Genomic DNA, 23,843 nt, shown 5'->3' on the forward strand with positions numbered 1-23,843 from the left:
CCGATTAACGCTGTGGTGTGCTTAAGACTAGCGTTTTGTGGTGCTGTAAACCTGCCATTTGAATGGCGAAAGTTTTTCTGGCTGTTTAGAGGATTTAAATGTCGTTTGTTTGTGTGTGATTCACAGGATTTCGGTGCATAGAATGGAAGTTTTGAAACATTCGTTGAAATTTTTTTAAACTGGACCTGGAACTAAAAGGAATCTTTCCGGAGTTTTCCATCGATTTTTGACTCAATTTTGTGAAACTTTCAAATAAGAAAAGGTAATTTAATCGTTTGTTTACAACACTTTCACCGTATCGTTCACATTTCAATGAAAATGTTCCAAAATGTTCGACTTTTGCTTAAGAGTACTGATAGCATATTGACCGAATTGTTCTTCAACCATTGGCCAAAAGAGTAGTAACATCGGTAAACGATTCGAGATGAGGGCTCGAGGGGATGAGTAGTTACTTTCTAGTTAATTTTGGCCGTTCTTCCGTTTAATTCAATCATTTTTCACTACACTTAAAACATACTGTTCATTCTGCTGCTGTAAATTGCATATATCTAGGCGTTTTTCGCATAGTGACCCATAAATTTCGTGAGGGTGGGTGAGCCTTCTCGAGTCTTTTCGAGAACTCAACATCTAAACTGATTGTACAATTCCATTATTGGGAAGGAATCTCTGTATCGCTTCTTTTTTGTCCATAAAGAACGGCTTGGCTGTAATGCTTCTTCCCTAACCAGAAAATAGATCTGATTCCTGTCTGTTTGTAGTCGATTTGGAGGAGAATCTTACATTTAGGATGTGTTGTAAATCGTTCTCTCCTCTCAACAAAAACAGACGGATGGTAAGGCATCAAACAAAGCAAGGATAATATCCGTCTTCAAATATTCACCGTAGCGTAAAACGGGCCAATCATTACCAGAAAATCACTGCTGATGAATTTTGGCAAGCTGATAAACTTTACCAAATAGCAATAATTCCCATACCCAAAGTGTTTTGTCTGTTGCTTTTACTGACATGCTATGCTCCATTCTTTGAGCTAATCAATTCGTTACGAGTCTCAAATCGTGTGCAGCAACATTTTCTGTAACCGGATACAACACACCCCGATGTCTTGCTGACATATAGGGGGAGAAGAAAAGCATTTTCACGACTCACTGACCCTCGCCCTCTCCTTCTCTCTACTGATACTCTCGGAAAGCGAGTCACGAGTTCGGTACGGCATCAGCACCCAATAATGTTAGTTCCAATGAAATTTCTTCTCTAGTAGTTCCTGGCCACTAGTACTCTCCCCCTTTCTGGCAAAGTGATCCTAATTTTCTTCCGACAAAACCAGACAGTAGTTCTTTTTTTTTTTTTTGACGAAGTGTTCGTTTTGTGTCCTAAGGGAACGAAAAAAAAAAAATATGCGGGTCGGTAGACAAACAACGCAAAGAGTGATTGGAAGGGCGCACTTCTGTGAGCTGCATATTATGATGAAACACACGGCATATGAGCCGGCCCAGCAGCTTCCCACTCGCGCCCTCTTTCTTCCTTTAGAATCCACGCGCAGCTAGACCTAGACACCACCGAAGGACCGACCCGTTTGGCTCGCGCCAAGAGTGTGGAGGATGGATGTGCGTTTCTTTATTTTTATTGCCATCTTTGCCGAGTTTTGTAAACACAAACATGCATACACACAGCCACACCACACACTTAAGTGCCTATATTTATCTTGTTGAATGGGATATATCGTTTTGGATCTCCCGAGTGCTGTTTTATTATTATTTGTGTGTTTTAAAAGACGGGTTTTTTAAGAGATCGGGATTTTTTTTAGAAGGTTTGGGGTTTTTTTTGGGGTTTCTTTACGTCTTTTTTGCCTTATCGTGGTGGTTTGGGGGTGGTGGTAAGATTTTTATGATATTGCGTGAATATTTCAAATGAAAATTCCACTCGTCGAACGCTTCGCATAGCAAAATGGTAGGGCATTTTAAACGGCTCAACGAGTCAACGCGAAAACTATAGTCCTTCAAGTGTCTTTGACGAGGGTATAACATTCGCTTGAAGTAGCAATGATTTATTGCCTTTATAAGGGCCTGTTGTGTAATAATGCACAAATGTCTATACTGCAGTTTTGGAATGTTTTTAAAACAATTTTTCAACCTCGTTCAAACGTCGTTGGTTCGAAATCGAAAATGGACGCTCTTATATGTGTTGCTGTAACTAATAAGAATGCCCCAAAACACCAATGATCTACACACCCTTTTTGGACAGACGACCCTTCAGAATCGCTACGAAACACACCAAACCCGGGTGGGAGAGACAGTGTGGTGAACAATTTGTATGATAGTCGAATCAATTTATTGGATTGGGACCTTTCAAGTTCAAAGAGAGCACACTTTCTTCCCGGTTAGAAATTTTCGTTCGAAATTGATTACGATAATCGAAACCAATTGAAAGTTTAATTGTTTGTGTAACGTAGCAGATGATTCCGAAAACATTCAATTAGCTTGTTGAACCCTTTAACTAGCGACGTATGAATGTTTTGGTGCGAAATGCTGTTCGCTGGTGGATTAAATAATCGATCCCGTCCAGCACCAGCAGCATCATGAGCGCGATGAAGAAAGAACAGGGTCATTTTGAACCCATTTCTCCAACTCGTCTAGCAAAAGTTCAGCAGCAGACTAATCGTGTAACGATTTTCCTTTCGCTTTCCAAAAACTATTTTGATTGGCCGGTAATTGAAGCGAAACAACGACCCAAGAAAAACGGTCCATTGATCTCAATGAACACATCAAGCTAGACACATGGCATCGGTAGCAAGGAGCGGAGCTGGGATCGATTACGGTGAGAATTGCTTAAGGGTCGGCTGTATTACACATACCCGTGCTCAAGCACCGGAGGTCGGTTCCGGTGCACTGGTATGTTAATTCATTCCGTTTTCCCTCACCGATCATCCAGAGGTTGTGCTTGTGCATCATTATAGAATATATTATAAGGTTCCTTCAGAAAATAATGCTGCCTCATTCCATATTCAGTGTGTATGAATATCGTTCTTGGCATAATAGTTTTGGGTTCCCGAAAAAAGAAACCCGTGTCGGAAACGGTTAGGGCAGTGGCAGACATGACCCGAATAAACCTGAGAGTCCTGAGCGTGAAGAGCCAACCAGTTTATAACCGGAACTCTCCTTATGCCAGAGAACAATTATCCTTAAGTGATTTTTCCACACTGTCTTCTTCCAGCTTTTTGTGTTTTTGTTGGGTGAATTCGTAAGGACCCTGCGGTGTTTCTCAGTTTCGCGTTCCGAGTTGCCGTTCACCCTTGATCCCTGCTGTTACGAAGGACATTGAATACCGGGCGAAATATGTGTCTACCCAAGAACACAGCGCCAGTCGTCGTAGCAGGGATCCTTAAAGGGTCTGAGCCGCGCACACACACATACATATAATGCCCATTAATCCTTCGCGCCGGCAGAGCGTGTTAGTTGTGGCAGCGTTGTGACGACCGGAAAAGAAGGAAGAAACACAACACCCCGCCGGGACGGACGGACCGGGAATGGAAGTGGTTTCGTCCCTGTTTTTTTTCCTTAAAAACCCCCGGGATGGAAAGTGTAAAAGCACACTGTTAAAATTGCGTATTAAAAGGATCATTGACAGATTGGGTATGTTTTCAGCTTTCCTGGCCCTGCCTTTGTAGGGTGCAATTTCCTGTGAAACACACCGTGTTGGTAAAGACACCTTCAGCCTTCGAGCGGGGGTATGGTTGTTTCCCGAAAAACATAAATCCATTCAAGAAGGAGGCTGCTGTGGCATTGGCGGGAAATGAACCCGCTTGTTAATTTTGGACCCGCATGTTGTGTCGCTTATGAAGCGTTAGACTGGGAATTGGGTTTGAAACTGGAAGATATTCTTACCAATTGCCACGTGCAAGTTGTGGTTACTATTAGAAAAAAAAAAACGCTGAACCCTTGGAACGCTTGGAAAGAAAGATAAGAAGAATTAAACTTGATCTTTTTTAAACAAACGCAAGGAAGCAAGCAATTGTGGGCTAATTTTTAAGCCTCTTAAACCGTTTCGTTAGATATTTTTTTTATTATGAATGTGACGCAATTTTGTGTGGTTTGCATAAGTCCCTTTTACCTGACTAGCTGGTTTGCTCGAAGTAAACGGCTTTTGGTAATGAGGCGTACAAATATTATTACACCCTGCACTATAATCGCAAGATAATAATCGATTTTCTTCTTGTGTAGAATTAGCTCGAATGTAGGACATACTATACTAGCTCACACGGCCCAAAAAAAAGTAAATTAATTTCCAACAACACGATAATGTTAGAGCAACACCTCCATCAAACGTTTCGAGTGAAACTCTACCTACCAGTAGTGTCCTCTGTGTCGGCTGTTGTTACACATTCTCTAGCTACCTTCATATTTCTCGGTGGCGTGTAAATCCAATTCGAAACTTTCGCCTCCACACAACCGACTCGAAATCGATTCGATTCCACCCACCATCGTCTACAGCGCTACAAGTGAGAACGGATGTGATCAAACGAGAACAACGGCCAAACAGTGAAGGCAGAAACACTTGGATAGTTTAATTACAGCATGCACAGACTGTTCGATACCAGTCAGTTCCAATAAATCAAATTACATCTATCGTATGCACTGAGACGGTGATGCTGGAAAGGATTTTTGCATCGAACAGCCTTTCGAGCACAAGAGCAATACGGATGCACTTGGGCATTTTGATGACTTTTGGCGATTGGTTTAGTGCGCTGCTAGATGAACGGAAACACGGTGTTGTTCCCTGTATCGTTTGCCTCAGATTGGTGTGGAATCCAGAGGAACCAGGAGAGTAGCTTGTGGTCTGTTGGAATGGTTCTAATTTCCACGTCCGTGTCCAAGCTTCAACGGACGGACAGACGGACGGATCTCTTTTATCCAACTGACCGAAATGTAGCATCCAACGGAGCTCGGATCTTGTTAAACATTGCACCGAGAGAGGTGAACCAGTTGCCAACGGTGATGAGAAGCGATTGGATCCAAATTTTGATCTAAGGCAAAGGACTGAAGACTGGGTAAACATGCTCTATAGAGCATGCTACAAACATTGACTGCAATTTCGTGGACCTCTCGTGGATGATGACTTCGTTGATGCGTTGGCAGTTCGTATTGGGCATAAAATCAATACTTGTTGAATTAGGTGCAGCTTCGGCTTCGGTATGCCGAATACGACTGATTGTGCAACTGTGTTCAGTTGGGGTAGGGAGCAGAAATTGCGAATTTTATTCCTATCATCATTGAACGGTTATTGTGATATGTGCATATTCGGAAACTCTATATTGACTATTTTACGAAAAAATTACACTAAACTGAACATTTTATAATGTTTTCTCCAACTTATTCTTCTGCCTTCTTCTTTGCAGTACAATCGAAATCAGCACTGAAACGTCCCGTCACCAGCCCGGCACCGCCCGTACTTCCCTCCACCCAGCAACTGCTACATCATCCGTCTTCCTCGCCACATTCAAATCACCTGCTCGGTGGTCCGAACCATCTTCCACCGGGTGCCTCCCCGGGGTTGGTTCCACCGCCTCCACAGCAAGCACCGCTCGGTGTGCCGTCGGTAGCACACGGTGGTGGATCGAGCAACATACACGCATCGCCCAACACCCAACAGAACCCTTCGTCCGGTGGACGGAGCAGTAGTGGTGGTGGCGCTGGAACGGGTGGTGGTGGTGGAGGAGGAGGCGGAGCAGGCTCATTCGCTGCAGCTCTGCGCAATCTCGCCAAGCAGGCGGACGTGAAGGAGGAAGAACCGGGTCAGGGCGGCGGAGCTGGTGGTGCACCAGGTGCAGGCGGTTCTAGTGGAGGTCCCGGACCAGGAGGCGGCGGTGGAGGAGGAGGAGGAGGCAGAGACAGAGATCACAGAGATCGAGATCGTGAGCGTGGTGGAGACGGTGGTGGAATGCAACTAGACGGACGAGGAAACTCGATGTCCTCGATGGTGGTGGACAGGCGGGAAGACTCGAGGGGGAACATCATCAGCGACGGCAGGATACGAAGCGGAGACGGACGAGGGGATGGTCGGGGTGGTGGTGTTGATGCGACCAAAAAGCAACACCAACAACAGCAACGTTCCTCACCACAGCCGCCGGAGAAGGTAAGTTGTAGCTTTTGGGGGAACAGATTTGTGTAGCACGAAGGTGAAATGTGTTCTCTTTATCCGTTTCTTTGCAGATGCCTCGCTTAAACCCGCCAAGCTCGAATACTATTCAGTCGGAACTGTTGGCCCGCAGTGGCTTCCAGCCGTACAGACCGGATGAACGGCTCGCACATCCGGCCGGTGCATTTCCCATTGATGCATATTCAGCCTTTGGATCCATTCCCGGCATGCCACCAGGTAAGTGAGAATTGACCGGACGGCGGCACACACACACATAAAATAATAACACATTCGGATAACACATTCTCGGCTTTATTTGCAGCAAATCTCTTCAATCCGGCCGCACTGGCATACCACGATCCGGCCATCTATCTAGATCCACGCTACCAGATGCTCCGGGCGGGTCATCATTCAGCTGCGGCCCATCCACTCTATCCGTCCCTTCCCTATCCACCCAACCTGTACGGTATGCTGCCCGGCATGGGAATGCAAAGCATTCACGAGCGCATGAAGCTCGAGGAGGAACATCGGGCGGCCCGGTTACGCGAGGAAGAGCGTGCCCAGCGAGAAGCTCGCGAAGCAGCAATCGAGCGCGAAAAGGAGCGTGAACTCCGCGAACAGCGTGAGCGTGAACAGCGCGAAAAAGAACAGCGTGAAAAGGAGCAACGCGAGAAGGAAGAACGCGAGCGGCAGCAGCGCGAAAAGGAGCAGCGTGAGCGTGAGCAGCGCGAAAAGGAACGCGAACGTGAGGCGGCGGCCCGTGAACGAGAACGGGAGCGCGAACGGGAACGGGAACGCGAGCGAATGATGCACATGATGCCCCACTCGCTACCTCGTCCCTTCTTCTCGATACCGGGCTTACCGCCGGGTCTCTCGACACCGCTCGGTCTTGGAATGCGTCCGCAGGGTGGTCCACTTGGGTTGCCCTCGCACCATCCGCTGCATCCGTCGCTGGGCCTAAGCATGGGTCTCGGTTTGCCACAAGTGCCACAGCCACCGTCGGCCTCCACCCTGAACCTGTCGCATCCGTCGGCTGGCATGGTGCCACAACCACCGCCCCCGGGCAGCGCACTCGGCCACCCCTCGATACCGACCAGTCTGGCAGCGGCAGCGGCAGCCTACAGTCACAGCATCGCATCCACCATGAGCTCGTACCACTCATCCATGGCACACATCGGTGGGTTGAATCTGTCCCACACGGCCGCCCTAGCGAACGCGCAGAACCTCAGCCTAGCAGCCGGTCACATTCCACCGCCAGCGCACGGCTCGATGAATCTGTCCGCCGGCGGTTCACCGGTTGCGGTCGTATCGTCACCAAACAGTGGCCATCATCTTGCACCGTCACCGCACCACCTGACGTCACCGCACGGTGCACCGCTTGCTCTAACGTCAAGCAAATCCTCTACCCATCCGTCACCGCATCCGGCCACCCGAGCTTCCCCATCGTCACCGGTTGTGGCGACAAGTAGCAGCATTAGCACTGCTGCTCCGAACAGTGCGGCCACTCCACACCCATACTACACTGCGGCCGCGATGGCAGCTGCTGCAGCATCTCCACTATCCCTTAGCAGCAAACCACCCCATCCACATCCGGGACTTTCCTCACACTCGCCGGTCGGTGGTGGTGGTGGTGGAGGTGGCAGCCATCATCTACACCATCTGCATCATCATTCAGCACCGCCGCCTGGAACGCATCCGGGCGCACAAACACAACCTCCCGGTGCGAGTGGACGTAGCAGTGCGGTCATAACGCCTCCAACCACCCATCATCAAGCGGCGGTATCGGCGGCCCACCATCACCATCTGCATCATCACGCGGCAATGGTTGCGGCGGCCGCAGCAGCATCGCAGGAACGCCGCCGGGTAGAACAGTCGGCACCGCCACCGCCTCCTACTGCTGCTGCTGCTGTGCCACCCTCATCGGTACAATCTGCCGTCTCCGGTGGTCCACCGGGTTCAGCAGTGTCCGGCGGCACGTCAGCAGCCGTCTCCACGACGGAACACAGTGTAAATAGTACAAACGTGACTAGTATTAACAGCAGTAGCATCACCACTACCAACAGCTCGATCGTTGGACCGACGGGTAATGGTCCAGATACGCCCCCGGGTGGCAAATCGCGCTCACCAACCGTAGTGATCGATTCCCACAATAGCACGAACGTTATCAAATCAACCGCTAGCAGTGAGGTCCAGGACCAGCACCAACCTGGTGTCATTAAACGATCCGGCTCATCCTCACCGGGAACTCGGGAAAGTCCGCCAGGTGTACGAGCAGTCACGCCCGGTGGTGAAACGCACGAAACGAACGGTGGCGGTGGTGGAAGTACGATGACAAACGCTGAATCACGTCCAGTTTCCCGCAGTGCCACGGACGAAACCTCGAAGGATGGCATTTCGGCGAAGGAAGATCGAACGTCAGCAGGATCAGGTGGTGGAGATGTGAAGGATGACGGAAAGGAATCATCCCCCCTAGCAAACAATGGCTCGAACGGTGATAGCGGAACGGTGGACAAACATCCACCGACCGGATCTACGATAACGATTAACAGCAATGGAAACACGGGTGCACCAGCCAACATCACTTCCGGGCCACCACTTCCGGATGGAGCGGCATCTAAGATCGGTGGCAGTCCAACGGAACCATCGCTAGACCGACGATCTCCCACGATCGCAAACAATAACACAGGAACAGTTACAAATGCTGGTACAGGTGCCACTACCACACCAACACCGGCCGGAACGACACTGGTGTCGACGACAGGTAATAGCAAAGGGCACAACGCCGTTGACACGCCGGAAGATCATCGTCACGCAAAAGAGCAGCAACTTTCCTCGTCTAAGCGCGATCGACGAATATCCGGACCACCGGTTCCGGAGCTAGCACCGGAAGGGACAACACCGGTGGAAAAGATCGATGGGACGGAAAATGGGAAGAAAACTTCCGTGCTCGTAAGTGGCGAGCGAGGTGGTGGTGAATCAACTCCCGCCACCGTTGTGGTCGAAGGGGGAGGAGTAGGAGGGCTGAATAATGGTGGTGCACGTAGTGGTGGTGGAGGGGACAGTAGGTGAGACAGGAGGATCCACAGGATTACGAATAAATAGGGACCAACAAATTAGAGTGACAGGCACCCACACACACACACACACACTACTGAACGGTGTTAGCGTCGTCGGCCTTATGCCGTTAGCGTAACACCGTTACACCTGTGCATTTAGCAATGGATACTTTGATGCTGTTGTGTTTGATCTAAAAACAAGCTTAGCATTGGAGGTTCTCTAACCGGGTGATCTCAAAGGTGGATCCCGCCAATGGGTTTTCCTCCCCCCCCCCCCCCCGCTCCTTTCTCTCCGTTTTTGTTTGAAGGCTAACGACTTAACTCAAATGAGAATTGGAAACGATGATAGGAAGAGTTAAACATAATTTCCTTGATTGAATTGCACAAAAATCTAGCACAGCGCGTAATTCCGTCGTGTAAAGCGGTGCCCGAGTGCCGTCTCGTAAAGAGACTAATTAAATAGAAGTTGTACATAAACACGAAGCTTTTTTGTCTTAATACAAAAGTGGCAAAACGGGGATTCGTTTTCTAAACGGCCGACGGAACAGCTTTTCGTGGAGAGAGAGAGACAGAGAGAGAGAGGAATAAAAAAATACACGAAAAGTTAGATAGTTGATAAGCGACTTTTAGGTTAGGTAAAATATCGGGTCGAAACAAAGAAAATCACGATTGTGTGCAGAATAGGTAGAATAGAGGTGAGCGTGTAAGTTCCAGTGGAGAGTTTATATGTTTAGTAAACACCTATTTAGTGTGTAAATCCTTCTATAGCTATAGTCTCGCTTGTTCTCTTCTATTACTCTCTCTCTCTCTCTATCTTCCTCTTTCTCTCTTTCCTTCTCCTAGACGCATAGAGAGATGGATCTTGTTTCGTTTTTTAAGTACACAACGCACTTCCCTTTAGAATGACAGACGACCAGGTGTTACGAATTACGATGATTTTAAGGCGAAATTATATAAACCTCACAAAAAGAAAAGAATAGTTCCCGAGACATATAGAGAGAGAGAGAGAGAGAGAGAGAGAGAGAGTGGAAGAAAGAGAAAGCGCACACAACGTCGATCATCGTTTCCGTTTTCCATTCGATCGATGTGTGACCGTTTTTAGCAACATCTCTCCATCTTTCTTTCCTTCCTTCCTGTTCTCTTGTAATCCTTCCACCTCTACACACAAATGACGCAGTGTAGAAGATGGGAGAAGATAAAAGGAACACGATGTACGATTTATATATTACCATTTACCTTAATATTATTATTATAATTATAATTACTGTAATTATTTTATTCCTATTTTTAACGGTGCATATCATTTATGCTTACAAAAAACGATCTACAAAACAAAAAATGTACGATATAGAGATAGAAAGAGAGATAGAGAGAGAGAGAGAGAATCCACAATTACTGGATGGAGTAACGAAACATACAAAAAAAAAAGAAAATACTGTAGGAGAGAGTTAGTGTTTTTCGCTGTGTAACATTGTACTTTGTCCTCCTATAACTAGTAGTGATTAGGGGGTAATTATTGAAAAATTGCTTTGAAACAATTCTTTCTAAAACAGAAGCAAACAAGAAACGTAACAAAAGAAAACCACGAAAAATAATTATTTGGGCAGGAACAGCAAAAACAAACAAAAAGAAGAAAAAAACAATTGTGAAAGAAACCATACTTTTCATCTTTTTTTTTTGCTGGTTTGTTTATTTCTCTTTAACTAACTTAAGCCGGTGCCAAATCGGCGGGCTAATCCCAGGATCAACGAACGCTACTAAAAAAGGATGGTGGTGATGATGTTGTGGATGTAGGACCAGTGAGAGAAAAAGAGAGAGCGATAGAGAGGGAAGCATTGAAACTTATTGTAATGCGCGACGTAGGAAATAATAAGATTGTAATAAGAAAAAAATGGAAGAAAGAAACGAAGGTGAGAGAGAGAGAGAGTGTTTTGTATGAGATTTTGAGAACACACGACGAATTAAAAGATAAAGCTTCTAGTGTGTAATGAAAATAGATAGGAAGGAAAAACAGAAAACAGGACAACAAATGGAAAACACGCATTACAGATGCTGTCACACGGAGACAGAGATACACACAGAATAATCAAATGCATTACCATCAATTGTATCAGTTTTGTATTATTTTTTTCATAGTTTATATGTTTTATAATTTCAAATGCATTCGAAAGTATAGAAAACCATTTTTATTTGTTAAGTTAGAGGGTTTCGCGTTCTTTCCCTCTTCAAAAAGAGTAGTTTAGTTGCTATAGTTTTCTTTACTTGCTTCTTTAAATATGCTGTTTGAGGATATAAATGGCAAGTTCGTCGAAATATTGATTTTTTGAGACATATTGTTGACTTTTTTACTGCAGTCAGATGCTGAGCTGTTCTGTGTGTTGTTATCGCTTCTTCTTGTACGAAAAAGCTGTTGTGGAGTCAAACATTTTCTATCACAGTAACCGAGTGTTTTCAAACGAAACGGTTACTTTGACCGAAAAACACATGATTTTACAATGCTTGTGAACCAACCAATCGACGACTTAATACGATAGCATTCAACATCTCAGCAAAAAACAGTCAAATTCTTCGTTTTCTTGACTTAATGACCTCCTACTAGGTCACGCATGTCGTGTGAAGACCGTCGATCGCGTCGCGTCTACCACTGGCCCGGTCCGCATCAATTATCATTTATTTGGTAAAAAACGTTAATTAATTCCTTCACAAATTTGAAATTTGTATCATTTTTTAACTTTTGTTTTATTTTGTTTATTTTTTCTTTTTTAGTTGCAATATACGTATACTGGACATGACCTCAAGCACGTTCAAAGTTACAGAAATACAAGAGAGAATAAGTTAAGAAATAGTGTAGTATCAAAGGCAAGAACATACCTATACCGTATACGTGCTAGAAGGAACCGCTTATCCACCGCTGCTGTGTCAATTTGCGTGACGATACCAAATCCAATAAATGATCCATATTTTTGCTATTCTCTATCAATAATTTCCTTCCTTCTCCTCTTTTGCTTTGCAGACGACACGATAATCAACAAACAACCATCACCACCAACAGCCGGTATGGAAACGCTGAACGGAAACAGTAATGCCAGTTCCGGTGGTACGACGGTAGCACAGTAAGGAAGAGGAAGAAGCGTGAACGAATCCCTTTATCAGTGTCTAATAGAGTTAAAAAAAACACAGTTTCGGAACACTAATTGTACTATAAGATGAGTGTATTTGTATGTGTGAGTGTGGACACTTTCCACCTTCTCCTTCTTCTCCACGGAAGCGGGGGATGGTTAAAGGGAAACGGGAAAAGAAAGCAAAAACGAACCAGGACGAAAATTGGGCGTGAAAACAGAAACCCGTATGATCACTTGAAGGAAAATAAAATTGTGATACAATAATAACAAAGTATGTGTGCGCGTATGTATGTGTGAGTGAGCTATTTTCTCCCCCTTGTCGTAGCACCCGCATGTAAATGCTTTCTTTTTGTTTTCTTTTACGATAATTGTTTGCACTGCCAAAAACGCGAATGGAGCAAAAGAGGGAGTGAGAGAGAGAGAGAGAATGGCTGAGAAAAGTGGAAACCAGCACCACACCACAATAGGGTGAAGAAATATTTAAGAATTATTATTGAATAGCAAAAAACACTCTAGATAAGTACGAACAATAATTATGAAAAGAAGGACAAACAAAATGGAAAATAAAAAAAGTTTGTAAAAATGTGAGAAAAACCACAGAGAAAAACAGTAGTTAGAACTCTCGAACACAAGAGTGAGAAAAGAAAAGGTAAAGGAAAGTGTTAGTGAGAAGGATATAAAAAGTAGCAAAAAACAAACACAGGCAAGAAACATCAAACGGGAATCGTAAAACACACACTAAAACAATAAAATGAAAGAGCGAAAGTTAGAGAGAGAGAAGTGCTAGTTAGTAATAACAGGGGAAACGAGCGACTTAAATGTAGGGAAAGGAAAACAAAGCGAAACCACGGGGAGAGAATGAAAGATTGAAACAATGAAACACAGCGGATTCGGTTTGTACTTTTTGAAAGTGCTAATATGCTCAAAATGGTTATAATTTTAAAGAGATAATTTCCAATCATTATCACTCCCTCTCTCTCCCTCTCTCACACACACATCAAAAACAGATGTGATTTTCTTTTTCTTTTTTCTTCTCCTCCTTCTTCAACTCGAAACATAATTTTCTTTCCACACAATAAAAGGTGAATAAAACTGATAAGATGAAGAAAGTACTACTAACAAAAAAAAAAAAAAAAAAAAAAAACTCTAAAATTGAAGTGTCAAAACACACGAATTCTATTTGGACTACTTGGTGAGAAATATGGTACTGTGGCCGTATATATTTGATCGCGTATCCTTTTCTAAAGGGGAGTTTCCTAAACATTCCTCAAAAGGCAATCATTGGCTACACGATGTACGATGTATTGTATAAAATTTGGCTACATGTGTTCTAGGAACGGCAAAAAGGACACACGCATACACACGCAGAGTGATTTCTAAATGTGTCGAAAAATGTGTCTAAATTCTAACCTAGTGAAGGCTACATCATCACCGTCCGGCACTAAAAAAAGTTAACTCTTTTACCGGAACGAATGGACAAAGAGTGTAGTATATATGTATATCTAAAACCCGCGTCTGGTTTGTAATAATTGGTCATCTAAAGATTTGGCCTTTTGAAGGTTTGAAGAACATTGACTTAGTATTGGAAGAACATGTCCCTCCCTCCCCCGTACGGATTTGAGAGACATAGGAAAAAGGGAAAAAAGCTCTACTTAACGTATGCATTAAAAGCAATGGCCTCATTTTCAGGCATTGGTGTGGGATGATCTTCAGTTAATCTGCAGCTGCCTTGCGGGAACCGGCAAAAGAACCACATTTGATGATTTGTGCGTACTTACAGCTCCATCTCTTTTGGGGAAGAACAGAACTTTGACTCGAGTCCAGGGTTACGGTCTTCCAACAGAAAGGCTCTTGAGGGCTTTTGTTTTGGTAAAACGGCGGACAATTTGGTTAAGACCCTCAATAAAATAGACAAGTCCGAACTAAAATCTGAGGAATGAGGACTGATAAATAAGACATTCCCCTAGATGGCCAGCGTGAGTACCTTATGTCCTTGACTAGCTACTACTGTAAGTCTACTAGCCACAGCCGATTTCCGAAAAAAGGTATAGAATTTCCCACAAGATAGAACAAACAGGACTCTGTCCGTCTTTTGGGCGTACCTAGGAAGACGTTTTTGACGTCAAACCCTCATTGGTGGATCTTAATCAATAAAGAGGTCAGTAAAGGATATCGGACGGAAAACCTAAACTCCAATTGCTGTCGATAACCTTGTGGAACCTACCAACAAACCTTCTCGACAAGCCCACCATCGCCCAAGACTGTTTCCGAGGCTTCTTCTACATGCTCATAGACCTCACCGTCCCCCACATTTAATCTACTAAGGGCTGCTTTTAAGAAGAGCTTAACCTTATACAAGGAGCCTCATCTATTGAGAGACTTGTTCTTCACGGCAGTCTTGCTCAGTCATTCGAGCCTGATATCATGACTTTGATTTGTATTTAGCGAGTTGTGCTTTTCAGAATTCGCCGATTTGTGAGAATGTCTTTAGATGGAAATCCAACCCATTCCGCAATATTTAGACACTCCAAGTAAGGTAAAACTGGTTTCGTCTTCAAAATCCCTCACCGCCTTCAAAATGAGAACTACTTTTGTTTTAATGCATACGTTAACCAGAGGTGAGTGAGTAATAAGATGTTTGACCTACCCCAAACGTTACCACTACTGACTATTATCACCACTACTACTGCTACTTCTCTCTACTCAAATTGCCGCTTGTTCTGCTCCAACCACACACCACCATCGCCACCGTCAAACGATAGGAGAAAGCCTGGCCGGCGTCCCACTTCCTCCTCACCGCCACTCCCCGGGGGCTATTTAAACATCACGATCACGATGACGAGCAGCACCACGATCAGCACGAGATAGAAGTTAAAGTTGAACCCGATCTCGTGCCATCACACAGACTCCTGGGCCATCCGGTACTCATACACACTACCGCGCTCCATAAACGCTTTCGACGAACCGACCGAAGCGATGGCGGCCGCTGCTGCCTCCTGCCGTTGCTGCCGTTGCGTACCCAGCCGCAACTCCGGCCCATCCTCATCCTCCGGCTCACCGTATCCGCCACCGCCGGGAGTTTTCATCGAAAATACATCACCCGGCCCGACCTGTACCGCCGTCTTGCCACCAATGTTTACCGCCCGATGGCCCGGCTGCCCGGGCCGAGGTCCAGCACGGATGAGCAGATTAAGACCCGGCTTACCGGGTGATCCACCAGCCACTCCATACGGACGCAATGTGCGACGTTCGGTCAGTACGGACAGTGTCATCGGTTTGCGGAACAGCAACTCCCGATGAACACCCGCACCCCCGTGGAACCGACCCGCCCCACCACTATCATCGTCCCGCAGGGTGAAGCGTCGCAATATGATCGGATAGCGTAGCTCCAGAATTTCCGGATCGGTGATGCGTGTGTTGGTCATGTGTGTGTGTACACCACCCGTTCCGTGCCATCCTGGACCGGCACCACTTCCACCAGCCACCGTTTCATAGTATCCCCAGCCTTCATCACCGATCGTAACGTTGTTCATGCAGCCCTGCGATGCGGCACACGTCCCAAATGCGGCAAATACTGTGTCGACAACGCGCTGAGAGGTTAGAACATTCCCACCGACAACAGCCGCCCCTTCCGATGGATCCAGTATCGAACCAGGTGGGATGATAACTTCGATCGGCGCCAAACAGCCCTGGTTCAATGGCACATCGTGGCCAACCATGCACCGTAGACAGTAAATCAGTGCGGACAGTGTGATCGCACGCGGAGCATTACAATTTCCGCTCACTTCCGGTCCGGTGCCGCTAAAATCGCACACAGCCGATCCTTGCTCCTCATCGATACGGACCACCAGCCGGATCGGTGTCCCATCGTCCATATGCTGTTCCGCTTCCAGCACCGACATCCCGGTGCGTTCCCGCGTTTCTTTCCCGATCGTTTTGAGCATATCGCGAACGGCTAGTTCCGCATTCTGTTGCATGTGTCCCATGTAAGCTTGTACCACGCTCAGCCCGTACGCATCGATCAGTTCCGACACGAGCTGGATGCCTTTCTGATTGGCAGCAATTTGTGCGCGCAGATCGGACAAATTGTCCGACAGATTGCGTGTCCCGGGAGCACCCGACCCAACGGCTGGACGCGTTAAACGTTCGATGATGGCTTCCTCCTGAAATACGCCACCGTCTACGAGCAGGAACGATTTGAACGCTGCTCCCTCCTGATCGAGTGATGTCGAGTGCGGTGGCATCGATCCCGGCGTAATACCACCAATGTCCGCATGATGTCCGCGGGAGGCGACAAAAAACACCGGATTCGGTTCTCCCTCCGTGAACACGGGCGTGATAACGGTCAGATCGGGCAGATGGGATCCACCGGCCTGGGGATGATTCGACAGCAACACATCGCCCGGTTTGAGTGTACCACCGCGCCTTCTTAACTGATACTGAACCGTTTCCTGCATCGCACCCAGATGGACGGGAATGTGCGGTGCGTTCGAAACGAGCCCTCCGTCCGGTCCGAACAAAGCGCACGAGAAATCGAGCCGTTCCTTGATGTTGGTTGAGATGGAGGTACGTTGCAGGACACGTCCCATCTGTTCGGCGATGCTCATGAACCGATGGTTAAAGATACTTAACTGCACCGCATCCAAACGTTCGTCCACCTTCGGGCGATTGTTTCCGGTACCGATTTCGATCGTAAGATCACCACGCCGAGTAACGATCGCCCTAGAGCCTGGTTCGATCACAATCGTCGAAAGTCGATCGATTATTATGGCTGGCCCATCGATCCGATGTCCATAACGCAGCTTGGCACAATCGTACACCGGTGTAACGAGTCTTCCGGCCACTTCATGGCCACTTCCTTCCTCGAAGTAGGCAACGGTTGTTTTCTCCGGATAAATCGGACCAGTTGCATCCGGTATGTCCGGTTCGGTAAAGAGTGATGCACGGCCACAACCACGCACCCGTATATCGTCCACCAAGATCCGGCGTCCCTCCAGCACGAACCCAAACTCACTCTTGTACCGTTCCCGGAACGTTCGCCCAAAGTCCCCGAACCCGTACACCGTGTGGTCCGCATTCTCGACTACCCGATCCGGTGCACACATCAGCGCACAGTCCGTCCCTTCGTACCGTAGATGAAGGTACGGTTCGAGCGTAATTGATCCTTCATCCGCCAGGGAAAAGCCTTGCGCTTCCAGCTGTTCCACACAGCGTGCCGAGAGTACGTGCAACCGTTCCTTCAGTGCTGCTCGATTATCCGGACATAGCTCCAATCCGCAAGGTTCCTGCGTTTCGTGCACCACATCCGCCAGTGCCATCCCGTAGGCGGACAAAATGCCCGCATACTTGTGCAACACGACCCTTCCCATGCCGAGTTGCTTCGCGATACTGCAAGCGTGCTGGCCACCGGCACCACCAAAGCATGCCAACACGTGCCTGGACGTGTCGTATCCACGTGCCTGCGTTAGTGCACGAATCGGACGGCACATGGCTTCGTTAGCAACCCGCACAAAGCCCATTGCAACTTGCTCGAGCGTAAGTGGGCCACCGTCATCACCAGACGTTGCTAAATGTTCGTTAATCTCCGCCCGCAGCTCTTCAAACGCAGCCCGTGTCGCTTCGTAATCGAGCGGTTCATTTTCGTTCGGTCCAAAGATGGCCGGGAAGTACTCCGGTAGTAGCCGACCGAGGATAAGATTCGCGTCGGTAACAGTCAGCGGACCACCCTTACGATAGCACGTTGGCCCGGGATGAGCGCCGGCCGATTCCGGTCCTACAACGAACAAACCGGATCGGAAAAATAATCGTGATCCACCCCCAGCGGCCACCGTATTAATATCGAGCTGAGGCGCTTGTATCGTAACGCCAGCCGTTGTACTTTCAATCACGTGCTCATACGTCCCTGCGTACCGTGACACATCGGTCGATGTACCACCCATATCGAACCCGATCAATGGTGGCGCTGGATCCTCACCTGCGTCACGCACACCCGTTACCGCGTAACCAACCACTCCGCCCGCTGGTCCGCTTAGAATTGCACGAGCACCACGAAAATGTTCCATCCTCGTGAGGCCACCATCGCTCTGCATGAACAGTACATCGGCTCCACGCAGCTGATCACGGAACCCACTCCGGAACCCATCCAGATAGCGTTCGACGTGCGGTGTTAGGTATGCTTCGGCACAAGCGGTAAATCCACGCGCTACCAGCCTGCACATGGGCATCGCTTGGTGCGACAGTGTGACATGCTGAAAGCCGAGCTCTTGTGCGATACGACCAACTCGCAGCTCATGCTCTGGGCAGGCGTAACTGTGCGCGAGTACAATGGCGAGTGAGTTGATGCCGGTTGTCTCTCGTACATCTGCCAGCTTCGTCCGCAGATCGTCCTCATCGAGCGGGACCATTTCGAGATACGTGTACTCCGATGCGCCGGTTAGCTTTCTCCAACTGGAGGATCCCTCACCAAGCTGGCAGGTCCCTTCCTGGGCCGGGACTAGGCGGGCATCGATTTCGATTACTTCTTTATACAGATTGGCCGGTTTTTGGATGTTCTGTGGAGGAGAGATGGAGAATTTGTAGTTGTTGAGGCTTGTTACATTTCGCTTTATTATATCAGTGCAACAAGATCACACACATTCTGTTCGCGGAACCCATCTGAGGAAGAAAATCGTCATAGTACTTTTGCACTTGAATAAGGATGGATAATAGCGACTTGCAACATTCGAATATTGCTTGTTCTGACTTAGGGGATAACATACAAGTCTCCTACCCTTTATTTTGGATGATTATTCATTCAAACTAGTGATTTTTTAGAATCAATAAATGGCAATAAAGGTAAACAATGCCAAACGAAGCTCAAAAAGACTTGGGATTGGAGATCGGTTAACTGTCGTGGTTCAAGTCCTTTGTGACAGATTGTCAACCACTGTACCTCTCGTGATCGTGATCCCCTTTTTCTGAAGTCCTTGTATTGTTGTTGGGTTCGATCTTCCCTGGAATACGCAGCTCTAGTCTAGTCCCCACCAGCCTGGTGGGGACTAAACAATGGACAATGGTAGGACCCCCAATGGTGATGGCCAGACTGGAGAGTGTTCAAAGCAAATTTACGCTTGTAGATGTTCGATGCTTCTTTGCCGGTTATCATCTAAATCTCCCTCCCTATCCTGTCCGTTGTCGGCTTCTTGGGTCATTGAAGAAAGATAATTGAACATCCGTCCAACGGACAACAACACTTACCCCACCTGTTCGACTACAATGTTCTTTTGTTTCGATTACGTATTCGTCTTCGTGAATCCTCTACCTCATCTTCCCATTAGGCATTCAAGATTTTTTTTTCGTTAATTCTTAGCGGATAATGTACCAAAATAAGTAAATAAATAATTCAGTCCAGCTATCTCAAAGTGTTCAGTTCAGCATCTGATTTTCTTAGACTACATCTTCTCGAATGGAACTAGGTTGATAATTTATAACGACCCATCTTGTCGTAGATGGATGTAGACAGCGTCCACTTACGGTGCTAAAACTAAATAAATATTCGCTGACAACCACCTCTACGGCATAGGGAAGTATAAGATAAGCATCCGCTTCTCATCAGCATGTTTGGCGAGATGTCAAGAGAAGGTGGTGCGATGTATAATTCCCCCATGGCAGCCAAATGTATTTTTTCCTGCTCATTTTAAGTTGGTGGACAACGTCCAAGAAAAATGTCCTCTGTCGGATTCATGAAAGTAGAGCATGCGGTACTTACCAGCTGGAAAATGTTCGGTCTCGCCTGATTGCCTATCTGCAGCAGGTCCCGAAATCCCTTGTTTACCACCAACGCCACCGGATCGCCAGCCCGCTCGAGTAGTGCGTTGGTGGCCACAGTGGTACCCATCCGTACCCAGCCAATCAGTCCTGTATCGATCAGTCCATCCACAGTCAGGGCACGGCCCGTTTCCTGCTGTAGAATGCGCCGTATGCCTTCGGTCGGTGCATCCGGATAGTTGGCCGGATCGACGGAAAGCAGCTTCAGCGTACGGACGGTACGGTCCGGTGTAATGCACAGCACATCCGTAAAGGTGCCGCCACGGTCAATCGCAAAATTGTACTTTCCTCTGTCCATTTCTCGATTGATAAGCACTCACACACAACACAGAAACACAAGAACGCTTTGGACACAAGCAATGAGAATGTTACTGATTCCGTTCAACTGAAGTGTAGCAGCGTCAGTGACTGATTAGAAGAGGAATCCCTCACCACCAAGATCCAAGCTGGAAGTAATCTGAAAACGAAGAATAGACATTACACGGTGGACCTCACAGATAAGACAAGAGAGCCAAACAAAGCCTACCGCGATATACACCGGGTGCTGCTGCGAGCACAACGAACACGGCTACTTCGATAAATCACGTCCGGGAGAACTGTTTTCAGTGCGCACTAGTTGTCGCAGGCATCAATACGCGATGACACCAACAAACTGCAGCAGCAAAAAGGGTCTCTGTGCATTATGCAAAATGCAAACACCAGCGTTCCAGGACACCCCGTATGTGTGCACTTCTTCAAGATAGAAGCAGAAATCTTCTTTTGTGTTTAACCTTTCTAGCTTTCTGTAAACTGGTTACCTGCCGCAAGGGTGAAAGAATAAGTTTTTCTGCTGCTCCGCAATAAAATGCCCACGGCCTGCCTTGTCTCCGTGCAACAGTGTCTTACTTTCTGTTGCTGTCTATTTTGATGCGCAAAGATTCAGCATCTTCGTGCATGTGTGTGCGTGTCTCCGGGTGTGCTGTTATCTCATCTGTCAAAGGTGTTTTTGTTTGGGTTTTGTACAGCTACAGTGCTGTACCAAATCGAAGCGACACCACGCTTCCGATGCATGACGGGAATTCGAATCTTTCTAGGAATTTTCGGAATCTTCCGTGTTCCGAGTCTGTCAACACTAGTGGGACCCAGTGATGTTATGAACCAATCGTTCAGCATTCCGTTGGATACGTCTTTGAGGAAACCTTTTGCATCCAACGATATGCTTTTAATTTCGATCGGACCATAAATGAGGGAGTTATCGTTGATTTTCCACGGGAATGCTTTGGTTTTTCTGCAATTACTGGGCGGAGGGTGGAGAGATTGTGTTGGGGTAATCTACAGAAAGGTGGACGACCCTAAGATGCATCCAACGGTATGCTGAACGTCCTGATCGGACCGTAAATGAGCGATTTATCGTTGATTTTCCACGGGAATGCTTTAGTACCGCCGCAATAACTGGGCGGTAGGAGGAAGGATCAGGTTAGAGTATTCTACAGAAAGGTGGATGGCCCTAAATGGTCGATTTTCCGCGATTGTTTTTCTATTTCCTATTCTATTGTTTTTCGTAATAATCGTGTGAAGGGGTGGAGGAATCGGGTTTGGGGTATTCGACAAAAAGTTGCGATCGGTATGCGAAACATCCCGATCGGTCCAGGAATGGCCGAGTTATCATCGATTTTCCACGGGAAGGTTGTAGTTTTTCCGCAATAACTGGGCGGGCGTGGTGGGATCGGATTGGGGTTTTTTACAAAAAGTTGTGCGGTCTAAAGACTCAGCTAACGGTACACGGAACATTCCGATCGATCTAGTAATGGCTGAGTTATCGTCGATTTTCTACGGGAATGCAGCTGGCGGAACTTCCCGAGAGTTTTTGGAAAATCCCCCTCAGTTCCCTTTTATTTAAAAAACACGTTGCGGAGGTTTCTTTAACGGATATTTAAAGAAATAAACAAAATTGAGAATGCATTACATAAAATTGAAGAGCACACTTAAATTGTGCCGGAAAAATATATGTCATGACAGAAAGAAAGGGATTGGAAAATAATTATTTTCCAATCCCTTTATAAAACTTCCAACTGCTACCTCCTCGCCTGGTATGCTCTCCTGATTTCCCTTTTCGAATTTCGCCGCATCGAAATTTGGTCGGTTGTGCACTAATTTCCGACCAGTAACGTCTGGTAGTAACAGGAGAGCATGCATCCAAGGAGGCTGATATCGTGCTGCAATTTTTCAATTTCAAATTTAAATTCCGTCTTTAATTGAAATTTTTCAAAAGCTTTATAGTAATCCTTTCTGCGCCTAACAGTACGCAATGTGCTTTATACATTTAAGCAACTTTAGCATGCTATAATTTATAAGCATTTTATGCGCCGCTAAGTATGCAAACCGCAAAGCGCTAGGCGGTGTTTTTTCTCCTACTAGCTAAGCGAAATTCGATGTTTTTCCGGTAAAATGCAACCTCCTGCACTAGTATGTTCTCCTGTGACTCGAAACCAAATTTTGCTGCAAAATTTGTTGCGCACAAGCGGGATCGGAATATATGTTTGGAATGAAAATTTTCTTTCCTTCTTTATTGATAGAAATTTACATTGTCGTTAATTGGCCTTACTTATTTTTTTACTATTTGTTTTGACAAGTAAAACTGTATTTTTATTTTTTATTTAGTTTAATACTTACGGCTCGGATCCCTAGAAGATAGAATGTAGAACATTGCTATCTTAAGCTATTCGCAATACGAACAATTGAATAAAAGGTTTAAGGTTTTCGGATTTCGGAGTTTGCGGGTGCAAAGGTAGGTTTTAACGGGGCTTGAATAGTAATTTAAAAAAAAACACACACATCAAAATCATTTCCGTGCACCAATTCCCATCAGGGGTGTCAAATTACGCTCTAATTGCTACGATAATTTAAGTGACAAACTACACAAAAGCAACTAAAAAGCCATTTAATTTTAAATCAAACATTTGTCATCTTCCTTTGCCGGAGAAAAAACCCCTTCGAGGGAAAAAAAACATTATCCGTTGGTAGGTTTGTATTTCAATGCCTTTTTTTTTTGTTTGTTTGTTTTGCCATACGATTAGGTACACACTACATTTACGCTGCACTAATATATTGTAGTTGTCTCTGAGCCATGCATCCTTTTTTGTTTTATTTTTTGCTTCCTTCATGTGTGAGGAGGACGAGTGTTGGTGTAAATTTAGGTATGTGTATGTGTTTTTATGTAAGCTAAAAATGGAATTAATAATGCCGAGATTACAATACGCATTTATGATGCCTCACAATTAGGGTCCGGTTGAAGGGGAAAATGAGCAAGAGAAAGAGAGAGAGAGAGAACATTAAAACAAACGCCTTTTCAAAGTAATGTATTCTCACACACACACACACACACACACACAAACAAACAAATGATTGGTGTGTGCCATACGTGTGTTCTGTCGATTTTAGTCATCTCTCCCCGTCTACTTATCTAGTTTCGCATTGAGGTTAGGTTTTTACTCGGCTACACACTCTACAGCACAACTGCTACTACTGGTTGTGGTACTCGATTTGCTTCTTCCGTCTTATGTTATAAGGATTTGCGTTTCTATTAAACATGACTGTGTTTTGTAATGTATTGTTTGCATTTCTGTTTTGTTTAAAATCCTAAACCATTCCTGTTTGTTTGTTCTCGTTCTCGCAGTTCATTTGCTTGTGTTTTTTTAGTTGTAATATTTCTACAATCTACCCTTTGTTTCGTTAGCTATGTTTGTTT

The 23,843-nt window shown here is 46.2% G+C and overlaps 2 protein-coding genes and 1 long non-coding RNA gene across 3 annotated transcripts in view; 1 reads left to right on the forward strand and 2 right to left on the reverse strand.

Annotated features, from left to right (window-relative positions):
- The window catches only part of LOC126560096 (uncharacterized), a 428,080-nt gene that overhangs the window by 73,873 nt on the left and 330,364 nt on the right, over window positions 1-23,843 (forward strand). The gene's annotated exons all lie outside the window — the stretch shown is intronic.
- The window catches only part of LOC126559891 (uncharacterized), a 224,337-nt gene continuing 206,988 nt past the window's right edge, over window positions 6,495-23,843 (reverse strand). Inside the window, exon 3 of the long non-coding RNA XR_007607046.1 lies at window positions 6,495-6,504. This is a non-coding gene — a long non-coding RNA (uncharacterized LOC126559891). The remainder of the gene's footprint in view (window positions 6,505-23,843) is intronic.
- LOC126556743 (5-oxoprolinase) lies at window positions 15,026-20,422 on the reverse strand. The gene is made up of 2 exons (XM_050212212.1): window positions 20,058-20,422; window positions 15,026-18,861 (listed from the first exon to the last, which is right to left on the reverse strand). The coding sequence occupies exons 1-2, from the start codon at window positions 20,412-20,414 to the stop codon at window positions 15,208-15,210; spliced, it is 4,011 nt and encodes a 1,336-aa protein (XP_050068169.1). The 5' UTR covers window positions 20,415-20,422; the 3' UTR covers window positions 15,026-15,207.

Source organism: Anopheles maculipalpis, chromosome 2RL, assembly GCF_943734695.1.
Source record: "Anopheles maculipalpis chromosome 2RL, idAnoMacuDA_375_x, whole genome shotgun sequence".
Classification (NCBI taxonomy): Eukaryota; Metazoa; Arthropoda; class Insecta; order Diptera; family Culicidae; genus Anopheles; species Anopheles maculipalpis.

Excerpts from the sequence above, each read along its gene's own strand:
- LOC126556743 (XM_050212212.1), bottom strand. The coding sequence starts at position 20,414 with ATGGACAGAGGAAAGTACAATTTTGCGATTGACCGTGGCGGCACCTTT. Across the intron at positions 18,862-20,057 it reads GACCGAACATTTTCCAGCTG|AACATCCAAAAACCGGCCAA; the intron begins GTAAGTACCGCA and ends TCTCCTCCACAG.